Source organism: Mesoplodon mirus, assembly GCF_964341445.2.
Source record: "Mesoplodon mirus genome assembly, chromosome: 10".
In the NCBI taxonomy this organism is placed as follows: domain Eukaryota; kingdom Metazoa; phylum Chordata; class Mammalia; order Artiodactyla; family Ziphiidae; genus Mesoplodon; species Mesoplodon mirus.
Window position 1 is genome coordinate 50,901,838 of NC_138986.1, and position 25,301 is coordinate 50,927,138.

General features: G+C 39.2%; 1 protein-coding gene across 2 annotated transcripts in view; it reads right to left on the bottom strand.

Annotated features, from left to right (window-relative positions):
• The window catches only part of AFG1L (AFG1 like ATPase), a 229,655-nt gene that overhangs the window by 187,510 nt on the left and 16,844 nt on the right, over window positions 1-25,301 (bottom strand). The window contains exon 1 of one of the 2 annotated variants that reach the window (XM_082633941.1): window positions 7,401-7,709. The exons of the other annotated variant lie outside the window; for it this stretch is intronic. Coding sequence (XP_082490067.1) covers window positions 7,401-7,536 — 136 coding nt within the window. The 5' untranslated portion in view covers window positions 7,537-7,709. Of the gene's footprint in view, window positions 1-7,400; window positions 7,710-25,301 lie in introns of those variants that run through there. 2 annotated transcript variants of the gene reach the window in all.

Here is a 25,301-nt window from a genome sequence, read left to right on the forward strand (position 1 = left end):
AGTTCCTTTGAAAACAGTATTCATAAGCAGTATCTTACTAAATTAAGATAATTTACCTTAGTGACTTACCTGCATACTATAAATCAAATTTCAACAGCCTTCTTTGAAACATCATGACGAAAGCAGTAGCTCATATTTTCTAAGACCCTCTGGATATTCAGAAGATCCAGAGAAAAGGTAGTTAAGTCCAGGATAACAACAACCATCCCTGGTTATCTACAGAGGCCCTCTGCACAATCTTAGAAAAATCAAAACTTCATTTTCTGGCATTCAAAGCACTGAAATCAGACTGAGCCCTTTGCCATTGTTAATATAAGTGAGTCTCCCCGAAAATCAGAATGGTTTTAATAATTATACATAGAGTTGAGTTCATCCCATTCCTATTCACTGACTGGAATCCACCACCTCTAGCATTTCGATATTAATATTTCAATTACTCCCAGCATAGCCCTACATTTATATAACATTTCTTATCATTTTCAAAGGACTTTCTCATATTATATAATAACTTATCTGAGCCTCATAGATGACATGTGAGGAAGGCAGAGTTAGGATGACTAATCCCATTCTACAGTTGAGAAAAAGGAAATACCAAATTAAATGATTGATCCAGTACCATAGGATGAAACCAAAATCACAATCTAGTCTTTCCAGGTCACATTTTATTATTCATCTGGTATCCCATATGTTCATTAGTCCTACGACAGAACTGATCAAAATTCTTCTAAGTAACAGTTATGGAATAAAATGAGCTTCACTTCTTCACAAAGAGAAAGAAGATTGTTGCCAAAAAAGAACACACGCTTAGTTAAATGAAATCAAAACTATATAAGGAATTTAGAATTCCAGTTTAAAATGTTTACCCAACTGCTGTGAGAAAAATGCACAATCAGGAAAAGCACGTTTAATATTTCTAAAGGGCTGGATTAAAATTTCAGCTGTAACTTCATTACTGTAATTATATTTTTAATGCATATTTATTAAACATCCATTCAAATACTGTGTTCACAATTATTCATGAGTGTTTTGTACATTTGTGTTGATTTTAACAAACTGTAAACAGTGGCCACTGACCAGAAATGTTCTCCTACAATGACAGAAGCCCATGCTAAGGTCACAGGCAGCCCGTTTATGCTCTATTATGTTCTATTCATACCCCAAAGAGAAATATTCAGCGGCTTTTCTCGAAAACTGCAATGGTCATCAATGACCCAAAAAGTCAGATTTACCAGTGACATTAAACACCTATGTTTGATTCAGTGATGAATAAACAAAGTGCAGAATAGAAGAAAATCAAATCTTAATTAAACTCTTTCTTTAAAAAAACAACAAAAGCCATCATCAAAGAATGCATTTACTTTATTTATAAAAGGATGATTTAGGGGCTTTAAAAGGGTGCTTTTGATTTAAATAGAAAAATTATGAAAATTAAAACTAAATGCTTGCCAGTTATCATTCTTTTCCTTTTGAAGCTAGTTAATCTTAAATGTGCCAATGTGTGTAACTTTACAAAAGGAAAAAAACCAGTACTTAAATTTCATAACAAATCAGTAAAATACTGCCTAAAAATCTGAATAAAGCTATTCTGAAGTAATTACAGGCATGGCCTAGCATACTGAGTAACTCCTTAATATTCACCCTTTTCAAACACTATTTAATAATGAGACCTAAGGGGTCTATTTTCTTTCAAACAATAAAGAAAAATAGCATCTATTTGTTATGTTCATTTATTTTACATTTTTTTACACAAATATATAAATAAGAATTTTTAAATGGAATCTACAGGAATTACATTTAAGATATAAATTGCATTATGAAGCTTTGAAGTAACTACACTAAGAACTACATGTTCAGGCTTTAAAAATTGTTGAAAACTGGCACACCTGGTCAAGGATATGGATAGATAATGTGTTGAAAAGTATCTTCTAGGATGAGCTGAATGGAGAGAAGAAATAAGAAGGACAAGTAGGACAGTGAAAGAAGGTTATCAAAAAAGATTTTGGAGATTAAAGTATGAGGTACCTCCAGCAGGGTCCACAGAAAAATGGGACCTCAACAGAGGACCTTAGGCAAGGAAGACAAAACACAGCAGGAAGAACAGACATATTCAAAAGGCTCTTAAAAGAGAAATTAGAACAAATCTTAGTCACAAGTAAGAAAAAAATATGAGTGGCCTAGGGAAACAGTATTAGATATAGTCAAGCTGAGGCTACATGACCTTCTGTCAGAATTTATAGAGCGTATTATTGCACTGGGCCCTTGACATCTATTATTTCTGTGGTACTTTTGTGAAAAGACAAATCCAAAATAGGTAAAACCAGGACTTAAGTGGTTAAGAATCCATCTTGCAACTCAGGGGACACCGGTTAGGTGCCTGGTCGGGCAACTAAGATCCCACATGCCGCAGGGCAACTAAGCCCGCACGCCGCAAATAGAGAGAAGCCCACTTGGCGCAACTAAGACCCGACGCAGTAAAAAAAAAAAGTTAATTTTTTTTAAATAGTTAAACCCATTTAAATATTCATCATTTACTTAAACAAAGAGAATGAAGCTCTTGAGGTATAACACAGTGCAAATCTACAGTAGATCAATAATCCATCTCTGGACTTCTACAGTTCCTTTCTAATGGGTTCTACTCTTGAACCCACCCTATTTCATCTGCCCACCCTCCACCCCAGAACTACATCTGGGCACTAGCTATGCCATGTAATAAGTTGTGCTATGCTTAAAAAAAAAAAAAAAAACTGACTGAAAGAAACCATTATCATGAAGTTAATCAGTCTCAGGAGCAGGCATGACCCTTCTTTTCTAATATAATAATAAACATTAATGGAAATCCAAGAAACATGAAGTTTCACACAGGGTGTTCATCTAATTGGGTAATACAAGTCCAAAGTCCATTTTCTTAACCACTAATCTATATAGCCAATAAATAATACCAATTCATATGGCTGAGTTCTACTCACATTAATACCTAATCAAGATCTCCAACGTACATGTACTAAAGAGATTGTGACTAAAGGTAAATACGAATCTTCAGTTAATAGAGAGATCTAAAAATATAACACTGAGATACAGAAGGACACTACAATGATAAGAAATCACAAGGTGTGACTGTCATATTACCTTGCCTCTATGAAATGAACTTAATTTCTGGGACTTCCCTGGTGGTCCAGCAGTTAAGACTCTGCGCTTCCACTGCAGGGGGCGGGGGTTCCATCCCTGGTCTGGGAACTAAGATCCCACATGCCACGCAGTGTGGCCAAAAAGTAAGAAAAAAAAAAAACAGAAAGAAACTTAATTTCTAAGGCTAGCTTAAGTAAAATAGATACACTGATTTTAAGTTTTAGAAAACTTAGAAGCGTTCTCTTCCTTGGCTTCTCTCCAATTTCCCCTATGACCTCTCTAACTGCTCTCTGATGAGGTCACCTTCTGCTCATAAAACATCAGTTTTCCTCAAGAACTCATCCCTAGCCTTTTCTCCTTTTCATTCTACAAATATTCCAAGGCTAGTTCTTCCATTCTCATGGCTCTCAACACCTCATATTTCCTTTTTTAGACTCAGATCCTGTATTTCCTACAACTACTTAGACTTATTTACCTGGAATTATCACTAACACCTCAACTTTAACATATCCAAAATGGAACCTCCCCCTAAAATGCCTCTGGCCTTACTTTTCATTTGTTTAGTTTCCTTTGATAGATGGAATTTGATGCCATTAAATGACCCAAACTAGGAAACCCAAATTGACCTTAACTCCTCTCTTTCCTTGTCTCCCCCAGATCCTGTCAATTTTACTGAAGCAGGGTCTCTGAATTCCCTCCTTTGCTGCCCTGCTCTCCATCTTTACCACAGCAGTAATTCAGGGCCTAAATCACTCTCCCTGAACTACTACAACTTCCTCCTAAATAATCACCAAGCTTCCAGTAGTCCCCCATCCAGGCGTTCCTGACCTGTTTTTCAGGTAGCCACAGGGATAAATAATCATGCTGAAATGGACCTGATCACTTCTCTTCTTAAGAAATCTTCAACAGTATCCCCCTGAGCCTACACATCTTTGCATACTATACAGGACTCTTCTAACCAGAATCCAGCCCACCTGCCAAGCTGCATCTCTAGCTGCTCCCCCTGAGGGACTATACATACACCAATAAGGGCAAGGTGCAGCTCACTTCCACACTTTTGCTAAAAAGCCCTCCCCTCTCCAAGCAGAGCTGCTTTCTCCTCTGTAGTCCTACAACACTTTAGATGGGCCTAGATTATGGTGGTGTTAATGTTCATTGCCACGGTAAAGAGCTAGTAGAACACAGTGGTTGGTTAAGTTTGTGCTTCTGGAGGGAAAATGCCTGGGCTCAAATACCACTTGAGTGGCCATGCCTGTTTAGTCATTTATAAAATAGAGATGACAAGACCTTTATAGATAGCACAGGGAACTCTACTCAATACTCTGTAATAACCTATATAGGGAAAGAATCTGAAAAAGAATGGATATATGTATATGTATTACTGAATCACTAAAGTGATTCAGTTTCACCTGAAACTAACACAACAATGTAAATCAACTATACTCCAATATAAAATTTTTAAAAAGAAACATTAAAAAATAAAAAAATTTAAAAAATTTAAAATAACTTTATAATAGAGTTTTTATGAAGATAAAATTATGAGAGAAAGAAACGGCTAGCAGACTGCCTGGAACACAGAAAGAGCTCAAAAAACATTAGCTATTGTAATTCCATCTCCCAAGACTGTAAGCTATTCAAGGCCTGGGAGCCAATTTCATTCACTTTCCCCCTCCATACACTTAATGCAAGACTTCAACTGAATTAGCAATCTCGAGGCATTTTCTACCCACACCATGACCACTCTGATTTCTAATAAAATGTTTCCCCATAACTATCTGGAGATTGAATAACTGTTACATTAAATGAAGATACACTTAGACCTAAAAGAAAACAAGGAGTAATATCAAAATTGACATATATACTTAAATCATTTAAGATACCAAATTTTATTGATACTTTCAATTGGTTAATAATCTGACTAATGGAAATACATATATCGCAAAATGGGATTCATAAATTGTACTTCCTAAGGAATTTAAAGTTAGGTGATATGAATGAACACCATTTTAGGACCTCTAAAGTTTTCACATTTCCAGTTTCCAAAATGTCTTAGAGCCAAGGCTGGCATTAAAGCTTAGATGGGGACTTCCCTGGTGGTCCAGTGGCTAAGACTCTGCGTTCCCAATGCAGGGGGCCCGGGTTCGATCCCTGGTCAGGGAACTAGATCCCGCATGCTGCAACCAAGACCCCATGCAGCCAAATAAGTAAATAAATTAAGGGAAAAAAAAAAGAAAGAAGGCTTAAATGAAGCATAAAAACAAAGAACATGCTCTTCCTTTCCTCTCATTCCTTTCCTTTATCTACTTCCTTCTTTTGTTTAACATTAAGTGTAATGTGCTTCCCTCACATTACACTGCAGTAAACAGCAGGCTTGAAAAGATGAAAAAAAGGAGATAAAACAAATGTCAACAGTAAATAACCCCCCCAAAACATCAAGAAAAGGATAGAAAACAAACTTAAATCAGACTCTAAATACTGAATAACGTTTCAACTTAAATTTTTCTTTTACTTAAAGAGGGGGAAGGAGCAACTTTAGTTACAATTAAATTGACCTCTAACTGCATTTTCATCAAATGTCCACATTCAAAACAAATTCTGCCACTTAACTAGCCAAATAACTTCTGCAATCTTGGGTTCCTCATCCCCAAAATGAGGATAATGGGAATTAAACAAGATAAGCACTTAGCATATTGCATGACCCAGAACAAACATTAAGGCTCATGTTGTTATGCTAATGTTCCTTACATCCTAATTTTCATAAATTATGGTACATGCATTGAACGAAATTCTATTTTAACCATTTAAAACATGAGGTACAGGGACTTCCCTGGCAGTCCAGTGGTTAAGACTCTGCGCTTCCAATGCAGGGAGGGCCTGTTCAATCCCTGGTTGGGGAACTAAGATCCCACATGCCTTGTGGCAGCCAGAAAAAAGAGGCAGTTCTACACGTATTTATATGGAATGATCGCCAAGATATACTACATGAAAAAAAAAAGAAAGGACCAGAACAGTGTGTATAGTATATTACCACTTCTATTTTTCTTTAATTCAGGTATTTATAAATATATATGGTGGATATATACAGAATGTCTCTGGAAGAATACATAAGAAACAAGTATGAGAAGTTGCCTCTGGGAAGGAAAACTAAATGGCTGTGGGACAGGAGTGGAAGAAAGTCAACATTTTACCGAATTCCTTCTTGTACCTTTTGAATTTTGTGTTATTTGCTTGTATAGCCTATTCCAAAAACTTTTAAAAATAGTTTATATTAAGATCGAAAACTCATGCTACCAAAATATTCCATTATACAGTAAGTGGATTATGCTAAACTTTACAGTAAAACCTAAGGTGACTTAATCACAGTTTTAGTATTAATTTCAACTCTATTTATGATAATAATCAAAGATTGATAGAGTTTTAGCTAAACTGCCAATGAGAATCAGTTTATTAAGATGTATAAGGGTGGGGTTCCTGGAGATTTTTTTTCAAAAAAGGAAAGCGTAAGTATGTGGATGAGGGAGCAACAAGAATAACGTCATTCATTCATTCAAAAAATATATCTGCCCATCAGGCGCCAAACACTGTGCTAGATGCTGAGGAAACAATGACACCCAGTCCTTGCCTTTGAGTAGCCCGCAATTTAGTGGGAGTCTATGAATATAGTAAAACTAGCGCTCCTGTGGCCTTGGTTACTCAAAATACAGGTTCATTCATTCATGAATAACAATTTGAAAGAATGAATGAATGATGCAAGCCTGGTGACAAAATACGCCTCGCTGAAGCCTCTAGGACTTGAAAAGAACACAAAGAATCGATCCCTCAACCTGAGAATGTCTGTACACTTGCATTCCCGCAATCCAGAGAGCCCACGGGGCCTGCAGATGTCAGAGGTACAGTCCCGGGTCACCAGCCTGGAGAGCTTGGGATGGGGCAGGTTGGAAGAGTTCCCAGGCCTCAACCCCATACTTAAATCCCTTCAAGCGAGGTACTCCCCACACCTGGGTTTACAGGTCTCTAACAGCCCGGAAGGAACAAACCCTGGGTCGACATCTAACCCTCAAAATGAAAGTCACTCTGGGCCACCTCCCTCAGTGCTCCTTCATGAGCAGGCAGTAGCAGCGGTGCAAGAGAGGGTGGAACTCCTCTCGAAGAAACCTCTCGAAAGCCGTGAACCAAGGAGGCAGTTTGGGGAGCTCGAGGAGGGAGGGTGACTGCCCCGAGACTTCCCCGGTCATAAGCAGTCGTCTTGGCTTACTCCAGATACAGTCACTAACCTTTACAAAAGGGGTTTCCAGGGGCGGTGACCGAAGTGGGGAGAGCAGCGGCCCAAGCCCTGCACCGGACACATCTTCCTCTCAGCCGGCTCGGCGCTAAGCGCAGGGTAACCAAGGGCGACCAAGAGGCCGCCATCTTGAGCTCCGTACAGAGGAAGGAAGAGGAAAACTTTATTGAAACCCAGAAGAGAGACGGTAGCACGGACAAATCCAGCCGTGCTCACGGAAGGCTCCGCCCGACAGAACGAAAGGGAGCAGCGGAAGAACGCGACCTCTAGTAGCGCGAGGGCAAGCTGGACTCCCGTGCCCTTCGATCCCTCCGGGCAAAGCAAACCGGGACTACGACTCCCAGCATGCAGTGCGGCGGCGCGGGGGGCGGGCGAAGGGACGCGGCTGAGGGCAGCTGTAGGCTGGGGGGAGGGGCAGTTGTCCGCCCAGCGCCTGCTGCAGCGGATCTAAAAACATTTTCAAAGAGTTAGAACGTGTTTGCGGCGTGTATTCAAGTAACCCCTCCTGAGCCTTTTCGGTGAGCGTACCTGAACGAGATTCCAAAACCTAAATAAAGTGTAGGTGATCCAGTGGGCCTTCATATTTTAACGAAATATTGTTACCTCCGTAAACGGTATCCCCAAGTTATTTGCCTCCAGCGTCCAACGCATCTTTGGCAGAGTACGTGAAATGTGCTCCTACCACTTTCTTTCTGTATTTCAAGAGCATAAATCATTTTCAATGTGGCATACACTCAAATGTTTTGAAAGAACATGGAAAATTTGTGTAACGTGGGAAAGCCAATGGCCCGAGATGGACAAGTAGATAGAGTGGCTGTGGGACAGTGTATCTAAGGAGGAATTTCTAAGTGATCTGCCCAAATTTGATTAAACAAAAAATGTTTTGAGTCACTATGATAACTGTATTGGGAATACAAACTGCTGTCCAGAAGAGGCAGGCAATCCGGTAAGGAAGGATAAAGAAAGCGACCAAAGATTCTAGTAGGTGTTCTGGAATCAGTGAAAGAGCACTTTGGCTGGGAAATCAGGAAGGCCTTCTAGAAGCTTTACTTTTAACAGGAAATGAAGACCTTCCAAGAACAGGGAATAGAGTGAGCTAAGGCAGGCAGGCAAGAAAATCTGGACTAGGGACTTCCTTGGCAGTCCAGTGGTTAAGACTGCGCTTCTGCTGCAGCAGGCACGGCTTCCATCCCTGGTCGGGGGAGCTATGAGCTATGATGCCGGATGGGGCAAAAAAATAAAAAATAAAAAAACTGGATTACAGGAAGGAGAAAGCCACGTTTCAGACTACACTAGAAAGAGTTCCAGGAAGTTAGGTAGTTGGTCTACAATAGAAGATTCCAAAGAAACAGGAAAAGGAGAGCATACAGCATGGTATAATATTTTGGAGATTTCAACACTGACTCTGTCAAATCGTTTATAGAAAAATTATTTTGATTATGTCTTTCAAAATGTCATTTCACGTTTTTTTCTATCTTTAATTTCATTGTCTGACACGACAAACTATTCCTCCATGTTTGTTTCATTTAATGTTACTAATTTTTGGTGTGATACTTTGTGAAAGGCCTTTTGAAAAAACTGGACTGTTTCTTCCTTGACTTACATATTCATTACCCTCAAGACTTTCAGAGAGTGTCTGGGTATCATTTTGTTTGCTCTGGGAAAACAACTGCTTGTCGTGGTCTTAGTCAATGAAATTACCTCTTAGTAGAGATTCCAAAGGCTTAATAATTATGGAAGTGAAATAGGAACTCATTGATAGTTTAATGCCAAATTGGCAGGAAGATCTGCAGGAAATTTTCACATGACTGTGCAAGTGGACAGAAACATGGCAAATGAACTTTATTGTGTACAAGTATGAGGTAACTTGGAAATAATTTAAATTACATTTGTTGTATTCAAGAGAATTTATTATGACCAGAAAACTAATTAAGTAGCCACTGTAAACTATTTTATTAAAATACCAATCCCAAACTCCTGCTGTTCCTGCAATTGCTAAAACAAAAACAAAAAGCCCTAAAAGGCATTTTGAACATTATCAGAAAAAGTAAATCAGAAAATCACAAAGCATTATCTTTTCCTACTAAAAAATCTCCCTAGAGAAGTGTCGATTAGTTCTGGACTCTAATCTCAGGGACAAAACCAGGCCAGGGCTTCCCTGGTGGCACTGTGCTTAAGAATCCAACTGCCAATGCAGGGGACACAGGTTCGAGCCCTGGTCTGGGAAGATCCCACATGCTGTGAAGAAACTAAGCCTGTGCACCACAACAACTGAGCCTGCGCTCTACAGCCCGAGAGCCACAACGACTGAGCCCATGTGCCACAACTACTGAAGCCCACATGCCTAGAGCTCGTGCTCCGCAACAAGAGAAGCCTCTGCTCGCCGCACTGGAGAAAGCCTGCGTGCAGCAATGAAGACCCAACGCAGCCATCAATCAATCAGTGCAATCATTAAAAAAAAAAATGATGACAAAAATGGGAAAGAAAGTGGTTGGTCGATAACATACTATGGTATGTGAGTTCCTGGAACTCAAAAACCTGTTTCCCACCTCAAAGCTCTTACACTTCCTGTGCCTTCTGCATGGAATGCTCTCCTCCAAGATATCTACTTGGTTCACTTCCTTGTGTCCTTAGTTCCTTATGCTACCTTGCCAGTGAAGGCCTTTCCTAACCACCTAACTACCTAACTTCCTCCTTCCTAGCTTTATTTTCTCCAACATCACTATATATACTTTACTAATTTATTAGCTTATTATCTGCTCTTACTGCTCTTCCTAGAGTTTAAGCTCCATGTGGACTGGGATTAATGTCTCTTTTGTTCACTGCTGTATCCCCAGGGCCTAGAATAGTGCCTAAGTTAGTACACACTCCATAAATGTGTATTAAGTGACTGAATGAGTTGTCTTAGTACAAATACAAAATTTATCATCATTTTAGTCTTTCTGCAAAAACCAGACTACCTGCTTCATGAAATCAGTGATGCTCCTAATATTTTGAGTCCACTTGAAGATTAATAAAAAACACCATCAAATTCAACATCGGAGAAGTAATTGGAATACAGCCAAAGAGCCCTTATTTTTCACTTATTTATTCATTCATTTATTTATCATCACACGTTTCCTCATAATTATAGGTTCTTCTAATTTAACAAAGAAACACTTTAGCTACAAGAGACAATGTGGTTCATTTGAAGACACATAAGGAATGATTTAAACCATAAAAACTCATTTTCTGGAGTCAGAGTCAAAATATCTAGCTTCTAAATTCCAATATTTGTAATTAAAGATCCTTAGCCAAAAATATAATTTAGGTTACTTAATTTCAACAAACTAAATAAATATGCCTAAGTGCCTTATTACCTATGGAAATTTCTAAACAAGATATACCCACCTCAGTAATATAAATTTATATCAAGTATAGATGTGGCAAGCAGTCCATTCCTTCTAATAAGTAAGAATTACACATCTGCTGAACTTCCAACAAAAGCTACCATTTTTTTCCTTAATGAAACACTATTTCATCTGTAACTAGAGACTGGCCAAAGACAAAATATTTGAAGTCATGTTCAGTGCTCAAGTCTTTACTTAGTTTCTTTCTACTTATTTTCAACAACAGATTCAAAATAACTGGTTCAGTTTGTTTTTCAGGTTTTTCTATTGAAATATAGTAGATTTACAATATTATATTAGTTTCAGATGTACAGCATAGTGATTCAGTATTTTTAGAATATACTCCATTAAAAGCTATTAATATTATAAAATAACGGCTATAATTCCCTGTGCTATAGAATATATCCTTGTTTCTTATCTATTTTATACATAATAGCTTGTATCTCTTAATCCCATACCCCTACCTTGCCCCTCCCCCCTTCCCTCTCCCCACTGGTAACCACTAGTTTGTTTTCTAAATCTCTGTTTCTGTTTTGCATCATGTTCGTTTGTTTTATTTTTTAGATTCCACATATAAATGATATCATACAGTGTTTGTCTTTGTCTGATTTATTTCACTAAGGATAATATTCTCTAAGTCCATCCATATTGCTGCAAATAGCAGAATTTCATTCTTTTTATGGCTGAGTAATATTCCATTGTATATATAATTTGTTTATATATATACATATACATATATATACACCACATCTATATATATATAAACACATATATACACCACATACACGTATATGGTGTGTATATATATTCCCTCTGTTCATGGACATTTGGGTTGCTTCCATATCTTAGCTATTGTAAATAGTGCTGCTATGAACATTGGGGTGCATGTATCTTGTTGAATTAATGTTTTCTTATTTTCTAGATATATACCCAGTAATGAAATTTCTAGATCATATGGTAGTTCTATTTTTAGTTTTTTGAGGAACTTCCATACTGTTTTCCATAATGGCTGCACCAATTTACATTCCCACCAACAGTGTATAAGGGTTACCTTTTCTTCATATTCTTGCCAAAGTTTGTTTTGTTTTCTGTAGACTTTTTGATGATGGCCATTCTGACAGGTGTGAGATGATACCTCATTGTGCTTTTGATTTGCATTTCTCTAATAATTTGCAATGTAAAGCATTTTTTCACGTGCCCATTAGCTGTTTGTATGTCTTCCTTGGAGAAATGTCTATTCAGATCTGCCCATTTTTGGATTGGGCTGTTTGTTTTTTTTTGATTTTTTGTTTTTTTGATATTGAGTTGTATGAGTGTTTTTCAGTTTTGAATATCCTTTATCAGGATATTCTTTTTTTTATTTGAACCACATGATAATATGTCTATTTGTCTATTTACCTATATATTTCCTCCTTAAATGTTTCTTACCCAAATTTTTTTTTCTTTTTATTAGTTTCTGCTTTATAACAAAGTGAATCAGTCATACATATACATCTGTTCCCACATCCCTTCCCTCATGCATCTCCCTCCCTCCCACCCTCCCCATCCCACCCCTCCAGGCGGTCACAAAGCACCGAGCTGATCTCCCTGTGCTCTGCGGTTGCTTCCCACTATCTATCTACCTTACGTTTGGTAGTGTATATATGTCCATGCCTCTCTTTCGCTTTGTCACAGCTTACCCTTCCCCCTCCCCATATCCACAAGTCCATTCTCAAGTAGGTCTGTGTCTTTATTCCCGTTTTACCCCTAGGTCCTTCATGACGTTTTTTTTTTTTTAAATTCCGTATATATGTGTTAGCATACGGTATTTGTCTTTCTCTTTCTGACTTACTTCACTCTGTATGACAGACTCTAGGTCTATCCACCTCATTACAAATAGCTCAGTTTTGTTTCTTTTTATGGCTGAGTAATATTCCATTGTATATATGTGCCACATCTTCTTTATCCATTCATCTGATGATGGACACTTAGGTTGTTTCCAGCTCCGGGCTATTGTGAATAGAGCTGCAATGAACATTTTGGTACATGTCTCTTTTGGAATTATGGTTTTCTCAGGGTATATGCCTAGTAGTGGGATTGCTGGGTCATATGGTAGTTCTATTTGTAGTTTTTTAAGGAACCTCCATACTGTTCTCCATAGTGGCTGTACCAATTCACATTCCCACCAGCAGTGCAAGAGTGTTCCCTTTTCTCCACACCCTCTCCAGCATTTATTGTTTCTAGATTTCTTGATGATGGCCATTCTGACTGGTGTGAGATGATATCTCATTGTAGTTTTGATTTGCATTTCTCTAATGATTAATGATGTTGAGCATTCTTTCACGTGTTTGTTGGCAGTCTGTATATCTTCTTTGGAGAAATGCCTATTTAAGTCTTCTGCCCATTTTTGGATTGGGTTGTTTGTTTTTTTGCTATTGAGCTGCATGAGCTGCTTATAAATTTTGGAGATTAATCCTTTGTCAGTTGCTTCATTTGCAAATATTTTCTCCCATTCTGAGGGTTGTCTTTTGGTCTTGTTTATGGTTTCCTTTGCTGTGCAAAAGCTTTGAAGTTTCATTAGGTCCCATTTGTTTATCTTTGTTTTTATTTCCATTTCTCTAGGAGGTGGGTCCAAAAGGATCTTGCTGTGATTTATGTCATAGAGTGTTCTACCTATGTTTTCCTCTAAGAGTTCGATAGTTTCTGGCCTTACATTTAAGTCTTTAATCCATTTTGAGCTTATTTTTGTGTATGGTGTTAGGGAATGATCTAATCTCAAACTTTTACATGTCCCTGTCCAGTTTTCCCAGCACCACTTATTGAAGAGGCTGTCCTTTCTCCACTGTACATTCCTGCCTCCTTTATCAAAGATAAGTTGGCCATATGTGCGTGGGTTTATCTCTGGGCTTTCTATCCTGATCCACTGATCTATCTTTCTGTTTTTATGCCAGTACCACACTGTCTTGATTACTGTAGCTCTGTAGTATAGTCTGAAGTCAGGGAGCCTGATTCCTCCAGCTCCGTTTTTCGTTCTCAAGATTGCTTTGGCTATTCGGGGTCTTTTGTTTTTCCAAACAAATTTTGAAATTTTTTGTTCTAGTTCTGTGAAAAATGCCAGTGGTAGTCTGATAGGGATTGCATTGAATCTGTAGATTGCTTTGGGTAGTAGAGTCATTTTCACAATATTGATTCTTCCAATCCAGGAGCATGGTATATCTCTCCATCTATTTGTATCATCTTTAATTTCTTTCATCAGTGTCTTATAATTTTCTGCATACAGGTCTTTTGTCTCCTTAGGTAGGTTTATTCCTAGATATTTTATTCTTTTTGTTGCAATGGTAAATGGGAGTGTTTTCTTGATTTCATTTTCAGATTTTTCATCATTAGTGTACAGGAATGCCAGAGATTTCTGTACATTAATTTTGTATCCTGCTACTTTACCAAATTCATTGATTAGCTCTAGTAGGTTTTTGGTAGCATCTTTAGGATTCTCTATGTATAGTATCATGTCATCTGCAAACAGTGACAGCTGTACTTCTTCTTTTCCAATTTGGATTCCTTTTATTTCCTTTTCTTCTCTGATTGCTGTGGCTAAAACTTCCAAAACTATGTTGAATAAGAGTGGTGAGAGTGGGCAGCCTTGTCTTGTTCCTGATCTTAGTGGAAATGGTTTCAGTTTTTCACCATTGAGGACAATGTTGGCTGTGGGTTTGTCATATATGGCCTTTATTATGTTGAGGAAAGTTCCCTCTATGCCTACTTTCTGCAGGGTTTTTATCATAAATGGGTGTTGAATTTTGTCGAAAGCTTTCTCTGCATCTATTGAGATGATCATATGGTTTTTCTCTTTCAACTTGTTAATATGGTGTATCACATTGATTGATTTACGTATATTGAAGAATCCTTGCATGCCTGGAATAAACCCCACTTGATCATGGTGTATGATCCTTTTAATGTGCTGTTGGATTCTGTTTGCTAGTATTTTGTTGAGGATTTTTGCATCTATGTTCATCAGTGATATTGGCCTGTAGTTTTCTTTCTTTGTGACATCCTTGCCTGGTTTTGGTATCAAGGTGATGGTGGCCTCGTAGAATGAATTTGGGAGTGTTCCTTCCTCTGATATTGTTTGGAAGAGTTTGAGAAGGATGGGTGTTAGCTCTTCCCTAAATGTTTGATAGAATTCGCCTGTGAAGCCATCTGGTCCTGGGCTTTTGTTTGATGGAAGATTTTTAATCACAGTTTCAATTTCAGTGCTTGTGATTGGTCTATTCATATTTTCTATTTCTTCCTGAGTCAGTCTTGGCAGGTTGTGCATTTCTAAGAATTTGTCCATCTCTTCCAGGTTGTCCATTTTATGGGCATAGAGTTGCTTATAGTAATCTCTCATGATCTTTTGTATTTCTGCAGTGTCAGTTGTTACTTCTCCTTTTTCATTTCTAATTCTATTGATTTGAGTCTTCTCCCTTCTTTTCTTGATGAGTCTTGCTAATGGTTTATCAATTTTGTTTATCTTCTCAAAGAACCAGCTTTTAGTTTTATTGATCTTTGCTATTGTTTCCTTCATTTCTTTTTCATTTATTTCTGATCTGATTTTTATGATTTCTTTCCTTCTGCTAACTTTAGGATGTTTTTGTTCTTCTTTCTCTAATTGCTTTAGGTGCAAGGTTAGGTTGTTTATTCGAGATGTTTCCTGTTTCTTAAGGTGGGATTGTATTGCTATAAACTTCCCTCTTAGAACTGCTTTTGCTGCATCCCATAGGTTTTGGGTCGTCGTGTCTCCATTGTCATTTGTTTCTAGGTATTTTTTAATTTCCTCTTTGATTTCTTCAGTGATCACTTCGTTATTAAGTAGTGTATTGTTTAGCCTCCATGTGTTTGTATTTTTTACAGCTCTTTTCCTGTAATTGATATCTAGTCTCATAGCATTGTGGTCAGAAAAGATACTTGATACAATTTCAATTTTCTTAAATTTACCAAGGCTTGATTTGTGACCCAAGATATGATCTATCCTGGAGAATGTTCCATGAGCACTTGAGAAAAATGTGTATTCTGTTGTTTTTGGATGGAATGTCCTATAAATATCAATTAAGCCCATCTTGTTTAATGTATCATTTAAAGCTTGTGTTTCCTTATTTATTTTCATTTTGGAAGATCTGTCCATTGGTGAAAGTGGGGTGTTAAAGTCCCCTACTATGATTGTGTTACTGTCGATTTCTCCTTTTATGGCTGTTAGTATTTGCCTTATGTATTGAGGTGCTCCTATGTTGGGTGCATAAATATTTACAATTGTTATATCTTCTTCTTGGATCGATCCCTTGATCATTAGGTAGTGTCCTTCTTTGTCTCTTCTAGTAGTCTTTACTTTAAAGTCTATTTTGTCTGATATGAGAATTGCTACTCCAGCTTTCTTTTGGTTTCCATTTGCATGGAATATCTTTTTCCATCCCCTTACTTTCAGTCTGTATGTGTCTCTAGGTCTGAAGTGGGTCTCTTGTAGACAGCATATATCTGGGTCTTGTTTTTGTATCCATTCAGCCAATCTGTGTCTTTTGGTGGGAGCATTTAGTCCATTTATTTTATTTTTTTTTTTGATCATTTGAAACTTGGTATTTTATTTTATTTTTTATTTTATTTTATTTTATTTTATTTTTTTGCTTTATAACAAATTTAATCAGTTATACATATACATATGTTTCCATATCCCCTCCCTTTTGCGTCTCCCTCCCACCCTCCCTATCCCACCCCTCCAGGCAGTCACAAAGTATCGAGCTGATCTCCCTGTGCTATGCGGCTGCTTCCCACTAGCTATCTACCTCACGTTTGGTAGTGTATATATGTCCATGCCGCTCTTTCACTTTGTCACAGCTTACCCTTCCCCCTCCCCATATCCTCAAGTCCATTCTCTAGTAGGTCTGTGTCTTTATTCCTGTCTTACCCCTATGTTCTTCATGACATTTTTTTTTCTTAAATTCCATATATATGTGTTAGCATACAGTATTTGTCTTTCTCTTTCTGACTTACTTCACTCTGTATGACAGACTCTAGGTCTATCCACCTCATTACAAATAGCTCAATTTCATTTCTTTTTATGGCTGAGTAATATTCCATTGTATATATGTGCCACATCTTCTTTATCCATTCATCCGATGATGGACACTTAGGTTGTTTCCATCTCCGGGCTATTGTAAATAGGGCTGCTATGAACATTTTGGTACATGTCTCTTTTTGAATTATGGTTTCCTCAGGGTATATGCCCAGTAGTGGGATTGCTGGGTCATATGGTAGTTCTATTTGTAGTTTTTTAAGGAACCTCCATACCGTTCTCCATAGCGGCTGTACCAATTCACATTCCCACCAGCAGTGCAAGAGTGTTCCCTTTTTTCCACACCCTCTCCAGCATTTATTGTTTCTAGATTTTTTGATGATGGCCATTCTGACTGGTGTGAGATGATATCTCATGGTAGTTTTGATTTGCATTTCTCTAATGAGTAAAGATGTTGAGCATCCTTTCATGTGTTTGTTGGCAGTCTGTATATCTTCTGTGGAGAAATGTCCATTTAGGTCTTCTGCCCATTTTTGGATTGGGTTGTTTGTTTTTTTGTTATTGAGCTGCATGAGCTGCTTATAAATTTTGGAGATTAATCCTTTGTCAGTTGCTTCATTTGCAAATATTTTCTCCCATTCTGAGGGTTGTCTTTTGGTCTTGTTTATGGTTTCCTTTGCTGTGCAAAAGCTTTGAAGTTTCATTAGGTCCCATTTGTTTATTTTTGTCTTTATTTCCATTTCTCTAGGAGGTGGGTCAAAAAGGATCTTGCTGTGATTTATGTCATAGAGTGTTCTGCCTATGTTTTCCTCTAAGAGTTTGATAGTGTCTGGCCTTACATTTAGGTCTTTAATCCATTTTGAGCTTATTTTTGTGTATGGTGTTAGGGAGTGATCTAATCTCATACTTTTACATGTCCCTATCCAGTTTTCCCAGCACCACTTATTGAAGAGACTGTCCTTTCTCCACTGTACATTCCTGCCTCCTTTATCAAAGATAAGGTGACCATATGTCCGTGGGTTTAACTCTGGGCTTTCTATCCTGTTCCATTGATCTATCTTTCTGTTTTTGTGCCAGTACCATACTGTCTTGATTACTGTAGCTTTGTAGTATAGTCTGAAGTCAGGGAGCCTGATTCCTCCAGCTCCATTTTTCGTTCTCAAGATTGCTTTGGCTATTCGGGGTCTTTTGTGTTTCCATACAAATTGTGAAAGTTTTTGTTCTAGTTCTGTGAAAAATGCCAGTGGTAGTTTGATAGGGATTGCATTGAATCTGTAGATTGCTTTGGGTAGTAGAGTCATTTTCACAATGTTGATTCTTCCAATCCAAGAACATGGTACATCTCTCCATCTATTTGTATCATCTTTAATTTCTTTCATCAGTGTCTTATAATTTTCTGCATACAGGTCTTTTGTCTCCTTAGGTAGGTTTATTCCTAGATATTTTATTCTTTTTGTTGCAATGGTAAATGGGAGTGTTTCCTTGATTTCACTTTCAGATTTTTCATCATCAGTATATAGGAATGCCAGAGATTTCTGTGCATTAATTTTGTATCCTGCAACTTTACCAAATTCATTGATTAACTCTAGTAGTTTTCTGGTAGCATCTTTAGGATTCTCTATGTATAGTATCATGTCATCTGCAAATAGTGACAGCTTTACTTCTTCTTTTCCAATTTGGATTCCTTTTATTTCCTTTTCTTCTCTGATTGCTGTGGCTAAAACTTCCAAAACTAGGTTGAATAAGAGTGGTGAGAGTGGGCAACCTTGTCTTGTTCCTGATCTTAGTGGAAATGGTTTCAGTTTTTCACCATTGAGGACGATGCTGGCTGTGGGTTTGTCATATATGGCCTTTATTATGTTGAGGAAAGTTCCCTCTATGCCTACTTTCTGCAGGGTTTTTATCATAAATGGGTGTTGAATTTTGTCGAAAGCTTTCTCTGCATCTATTGAGATGATCATATGGTTTTTCTCCTTCAATTTGTTAATATGGTGTATCACGTTGATTGATTTGCGTATATTGAAGAATCCTTGCATTCCTGGAATAAACCCCACTTGATCATGGTGTATGATCCTTTTAATGTGCTGTTGGATTCTGTTTGCTAGTATTTTGTTGAGGATTTTTGCATCTATGTTCATCAGTGATATTGGCCTGTAGTTTTCTTTCTTTGTGACATCCTTGTCTGGTTTTGGTATCAAGGTGATGGTGGCCTCGTAGAATGAATTTGGGAGTGTTCCTCCCTCTGCTATATTTTGGAAGAGTTTCAGAAGGATGGGTGTTAGCTCTTCTCTAAATGCTTGATAGAATTCGCCTGTGAAGCCATCTGGTCCTGGGCTTTTGTTTGTTGGAAGATTTTTTATCACAGTTTCAATTTCAGTGCTTGTGATTGGTCTGTTCATATTTTCTATTTCTTCCTGATTCAGTCTTGGCAGGTTGTGCATTTCTAAGAATTTGTCCATTTCTTCCAGGTTGTCCATTTTATTGGCATAGAGTTGCTTATAGTAATCTCTTATGATCTTTTGTATTTCTGCAGTGTCAGTTGTTACTTCTCCTTTTTCATTTCTAATTCTATTGATTTGAGTCTTCTCCCTTTTTTTCTTGATGAGTCTGGCTAATGGTTTATCAATTTTGTTTATCTTCTCAAAGAACCAGCTTTTAGTTTTATTGATCTTTGCTATCGTTTCCTTCATTTCTTTTTCATTTATTTCTGATCTGATTTTTATGATTTCTTTCCTTCTGCTAACTTTGGGATGTTTTTGTTCTTCTTTCTCTAATTGCTTTAGGTGCAAGGTTAGGTTGTTTATTCGAGATGTTTCCTGTTTCTTAAGGTGGGATTGTATTGCTATAAACTTCCCTCTTAGAACTGCTTTTGCTGCATCCCATAGGTTTTGGGTCGTCGTGTCTCCATTGTCATTTGTTTCTAGGTATTTTTTAATTTCCTCTTTGATTTCTTCAGTGATCACTTCGTTATTAAGTAGTGTATTGTTTAGCCTCCATGTGTTTGTATTTTTTACAGCTCTTTTCCTGTAATTGATATCTAGTCTCATAGCATTGTGGTCGGAAAAGATACTTGATACAATTTCAATTTTCTTAAATTTACCAAGGCTTGATTTGTGACCCAAGATATGATCTATCCTGGAGAATGTTCCATGAGCACTTGAGAAAAATGTGTATTCTGTTGTTTTTGGATGGAATGTCCTATAAATATCAATTAAGTCCATCTTGTTTAATGTATCATTTAAAGCTTGTGTTTCCTTATTTATTTTCATTTTGGATGATCTGTCCATTGGTGAAAGTGGGGTGTTAAAGTCCCCTACTATGAGTGTGTTACTGTCGATTTCTCCTTTTATGGCTGTTAGTACTTGCCTTATGTATTGAGGTGCTCCTATGTTGGGTGCATAAATATTTACAATTGTTATATCTTCTTCTTGGATCGATCCCTTGATCATTATGTAGTGTCCTTCTTTATCTCTTCTAGTAGTCTTTATTTTAAAGTCTATTTTGTCTGATATGAGAATTGCTACTCCAGCTTTCTTTTGGTTTCCATTTGCATGGAATATCTTTTTCCATCCCCTTACTTTCAGTCTGTATGTGTCTCTAGGTCTGAAGTGGGTCTCTTGTAGACAGCATATATATGGGTCTTGTTTTTGTATCCATTCAGCCACTCTGTGTCTTTTGGTGGGAGCATTTAGTCCATTTACATTTAAGGTAATTATCGATATGTATGTTCCTATTCCCATTTTCTTAATTGTTTTGGGTTCGTTATTGTAGGTCTTTTCCTTCTCTTGTGTTTCTTGCCTAGAGAAGTTCCTTTAGCATTTGTTGTAAAGCTGGTTTGGTGGTGCTGAACTCTCTCAGCTTTTGCTTGTCTGTAAACGTTTTAATTTCTCCATCAAATCTGAATGAGATCCTTGCTGGGTAGAGTAATCTTGGTTGCAGGTTTTTCTCCTTCATCACTTTAATTATGTCCTGCCACTCCCTTCCGGCTTGTAGAGTTTCTGCTGAGAGATCAGCTGTTATCCTGATGGGGATTCCCTTGTGTGTTATTTGTTGTTTTTGCCTTGCTGCTTTTAATATGATTTCTTTGTGTTTAATTTTCGACAGTTTGATTAATATGTGTCTTGGCGTATTTCTCCTTGGATTTATTCTGTATGGGACTCTCTGTGCCTCCTGGACTTGATTAACTATTTCCTTTCCCATATTAGGGAAGTTTTCAACTATAATCTCTTCAAATATTTTCTCAGTCCCTTTCTTTTTCTCTTCTTCTTCTGGAACCCCTATAATTCGAATGTTGGTGCGTTTAATGTTGTCCCAGAGGTCTCTGAGACTGTCCTCTGTTTTTTTCATTCTTTTTTCTTTATTTTGCTCTGCAGCAGTCATTTCCACTATTTTATCTTCCACCTCACTTATCCGTTCTTCTGCCTCAGTTATTCTGCTATTGATCCCATCTAGAGTATTTTTTATTTCATTTATTGTGTTTTTAATCGATGCTTGATTCATCTTTAGTTCTTCTAGGTCCTTGTTAACTGTTTCTTGCATTTTGTCTATTCTATTTCCAAGATTTTGGATCTGGGAAATAGAATCTTGGATCATCTTTACCATCATTATTCTGAATTCTTTTTCAGGTAGACTGCCTATTATCTCTTCATTTGTTAGGTCTGGTGGGTTTTTATCTTGCTCCTTCTCCTGCTGTGTGTTTTTCTGTCTTCTCATTTTGCTTATGTTACTGTGTTTGGGGTCTCCTTTTTGCAGGCTGCAGATTCGTAGTTCCCGTTGTTTTTGGTGTCTGTCCCCTGTGGCTAAGGTTGGTTTAGTGGGTTGTGTAGGCTTCCTGGTGGAGGGGACTAGTGCCTGTGTTCTGGTGGATGAGGCTGGATCTTGTCTTTCTGGTGGGCAGGTCCACGTCTGGTGGTGTGTTTTGGGGTGTCTGCGGACTTTTTATGATTTTAGGCCACCTCTCTGCTAATGGGTGGCGTTGTGTTCCTGTCTTGCTAGTTGTTTGGCATAGGGTGTCCAGCACTGTAGCTTGCTGGTCGTTGAGTGAAGCTGGGTGCTGGTGTTGAGATGGAGATCTCTGGAAGATTTTCGCCGTTTGATATTATGTGGAGCTGGGAGGTGTCTTGTGGACCAGTGTCCTGAAGTTGGCTCTCCCACCTCAGAGGCACAGCACTGACTCCTGGCTCCTCAATTTGGGATGATTTGTTGTCTATTCATGTATTCCACAAATGCAGGGTACATCAAGTTGATTGTGGAGCTTTAATCCGCTGCTTCTGAGGCTGCTGGGAGAGGTTTCCCTTTCTCTTCTTTGTTCTCACAGCTCCTGGGTCTCAGCTTTGAATCTGACCCCGCCTCTGCGTGTAGGTCGCCGGAGGGCGTCTGTTCTTCGCTCAGACAGGACAGCGTTAAAGGAGCAGCCTCTTCGGGGACTCTGGCTCACTCAGGCTGGGCGGGAGGGAGGGGCACGGAGTGCGGGACGAGCCTGCAGCGGCAGAGTTCGGCGTGACGTTGCACCAGCCCGAGGCGCGCCATGCGTTCTCCCAGGGAAGCCGCCCCTGGATCCCGGGACCCCGGCAGTGGCGGGCTGCACAGGCTCCCGGAAGGGCGGTGTGGACAGTGACCTGCGCTCGCACACAGGCTTCTTGGCGGCAGCAGCAGCAGCCCCAGCGTCCCGCGCCCGTCACCGGGCTCCGCGCTTTCACTCGTGACTCGCGCCCGTCTGTGGAGCCCCTTTAAGCAGCGCTCTTAATCCCCTCTCCTCGCGCACCAGGAAACCAAGAGGGCAGAAAAAGTCTCTTGCCTCTTCGGCAGCTCCAGAGTTTTCCCGGACTCCCTGCCGGCTAGCTGTGGCACATTAGCCCCCTTCAGGCTGAGTTCTCGCCGCCAGCCCCAGTCCTCTCCCTGCGCTCTGACCGAAGCCCGAGCCTCAGCTTCCAGCGCCGCCCCCCCCGGCGGGCGAGCAGACAAGCCTCTCGGGCTGGTGAGTGCCACTCGGCACCGATCCTCTGTGCGGGAATCTCTCCGCTTTGCCCTACCCAGGTATGTGGGGAGTTTCTTGCCTTTTGGGAGGTCTGGGGTCTTCTGCCAGCGTTCAGTAGGTGTTCTGTAGGAGTTGTTCCACGTGTAGCTGTATTTCTGGTGTATCCGTGGGGAGGAAGGTGATCTCCGCGTCTTACTCTTCCGCCATCTTACCCGGAAGTCCTTACCCAAATTTTAAGGGGGAAGGAGAGGCTTTTCTTATGTAATTTCTCCACATGCCCTCTCTGCCATCTTTCTTTTTAAAATAGAAGCAACCCACAGCCATTTCTAACCTCCCCCAAATCCACATGCAAATTTGTAATCTGGGAGCCACCTTCCATTAATTTCTCTTCCTCGTGATTCACATGCAATCTTTCATTAGATATAATTGAATCTATCATCTTCATATGGCATAAATCCACCAACTACCACTAGGTCTTCCTCCTGTCTTGCTGAGGGTAATATAGTCATCTCCTAACTGGCTCTGTCTCCTCTCTCCTCTGATCCATCTTGCTATCAGGTTTGTTTCCAAAAATGTGACCTATCTGACCACATTGCATCACAGATTCTGAACTTGCAATGCCTCCCTACTGTCTACCGAATGAAACACAATTTATTATGGACCTTTAGGAAATCAAGATCTGGTTCCTAACCTACCTTACCATCTTCTCATAAGTGACTGAAACCCAGTGATTTACCAAGTATCTCATTTGTTTTCATGAACCTCCATATATACTATTCTCAAAAAACTGGAAAACTGATCTCATCTTCCCATGCCCTACCCCCATCTTTATTTCCTAAATGCGTTCTGATACTTTTCTTATTGGGTTGGGCAAAAAGTGCCTTTGGTTTTTAAGTAAAAATAAAAGACACGTTTTTCATTTTCACCAAGAACTTTATTGAACAACACAGTCACCCTTTTTTTCCACTACCTTCTGCCATTTTTCAGGCAACTTCATAATCCCATCTTCCCAAAACTTCTTATCTTTTTGAGCAAAGAACTGTTCCAGGTGCCTTTTACAGTCTTCCAGGGAATTGACATTTTTTCCATTAAGAGAACTTTGGGGCTTCCCTGGTGGCGCAGTGGTTGAGAGTCCGCCTGCCGATGCAGGGGACGGTCCGGGAAGATCCCACATGCCACGGAGCGGCTGGGCCTGTGAACCATGGCCACTGAGCCTGTGCATCCGGAGCCTGTGCTCTGCAACGGGAGAGGCCACAACAGTGAGAGGCCCGCGTACCGCAAAAAAAAAAAAAAAAAAAAAGAAAAAGAAAAAAAGAAAAAAAGAGAACTTTGTAAAGACCTAAATAAATAGAAATCCGAAGGTGTAATGTCTGGCGAATTCGGTGGATGAATCAGAACTTCCCAGCCAAGCTGTAACCGTTTTTCCCTGGTCATCAAAGAAACATGTGGTCTTGCGTTATCCTGATGGAAGATTATGCATTTTCTGTTGACTAATTCTGGACGCTTTTCATCGAGTGATGTTTTCAGTCGGTCTCATTGGGAGCAGTACTTGGAATTAATCGTTTGGTTTTCCTGAAGGAGCTCATAATGGAGGACTACCTTCCAATCCCATCATATACACAACATCACCTTCTTTGGATGAAGACCGGCCTTTGGTGTGGTTGGTGGTGGTTTATTTCGTGTGCCCCACAATCTCTTCCGTTCCACATTATTGTAGAGTATCCACTTTTCATCGCCAGCCACAATTTGTTTTAAAAATGGAATGTTTTCATTACGTTTAAGTAGAGAATCGCATGTGGACATACAGTCAAGAAGGGTTTTTTCGCTTAACTTATGTGGAACCCAAACATCAAAGAGATTAACATAACCAAGCTCAAATGATTTTCAATGCTTGATTTGGATATTCTGAGTATGTCGGCTATCTCCCGCGTGGTATAACATTAATTGTTCTCAATGAATGTCTCGATTTGATTGCTATCAGTTTCAACTGGTCTACCCCATCGGGGAGCATCGTCCAGCGAGAAATCTCCAGCACGAAACTTTGCAAACCACTTTTGACATGTTCGATCAGTCACAGCATCTTCTCCATACACTGCATAAATCATTTTTTGCTTTTCAGTTGCGTGTTTACCTTTCTTCAAATAATAAAGCATAATATGCCAAACATGTTGCTTTTTTCTTTCATCTTCAATATTAAAATGGCTACACAAAAATTCACCAATTTGGATGCCTTTTTTTTGGCTGTGTTGGGTCTTTGTTTCTACGCACGGACCTTCTCTAGTTGAGGTGAGCGGGGGCTACTCTGTTGCGGTGTGCGGGCTTCTCATTGCGGTGGCTTCTCTCGTTGTGAAGCACGGGCTCTAGGTATGCTGGCTTCAGTAGCTGTGGCTCACGGGTTTAGTTGCTCCATGGCATGTGAAATCTTCCCAGACCAGGGCTTGAACCTGTGTCTCCTGCATTGGCAGGCAGATTCTAAAGCACTGCGCCACCAGGGAAGCCCAGATA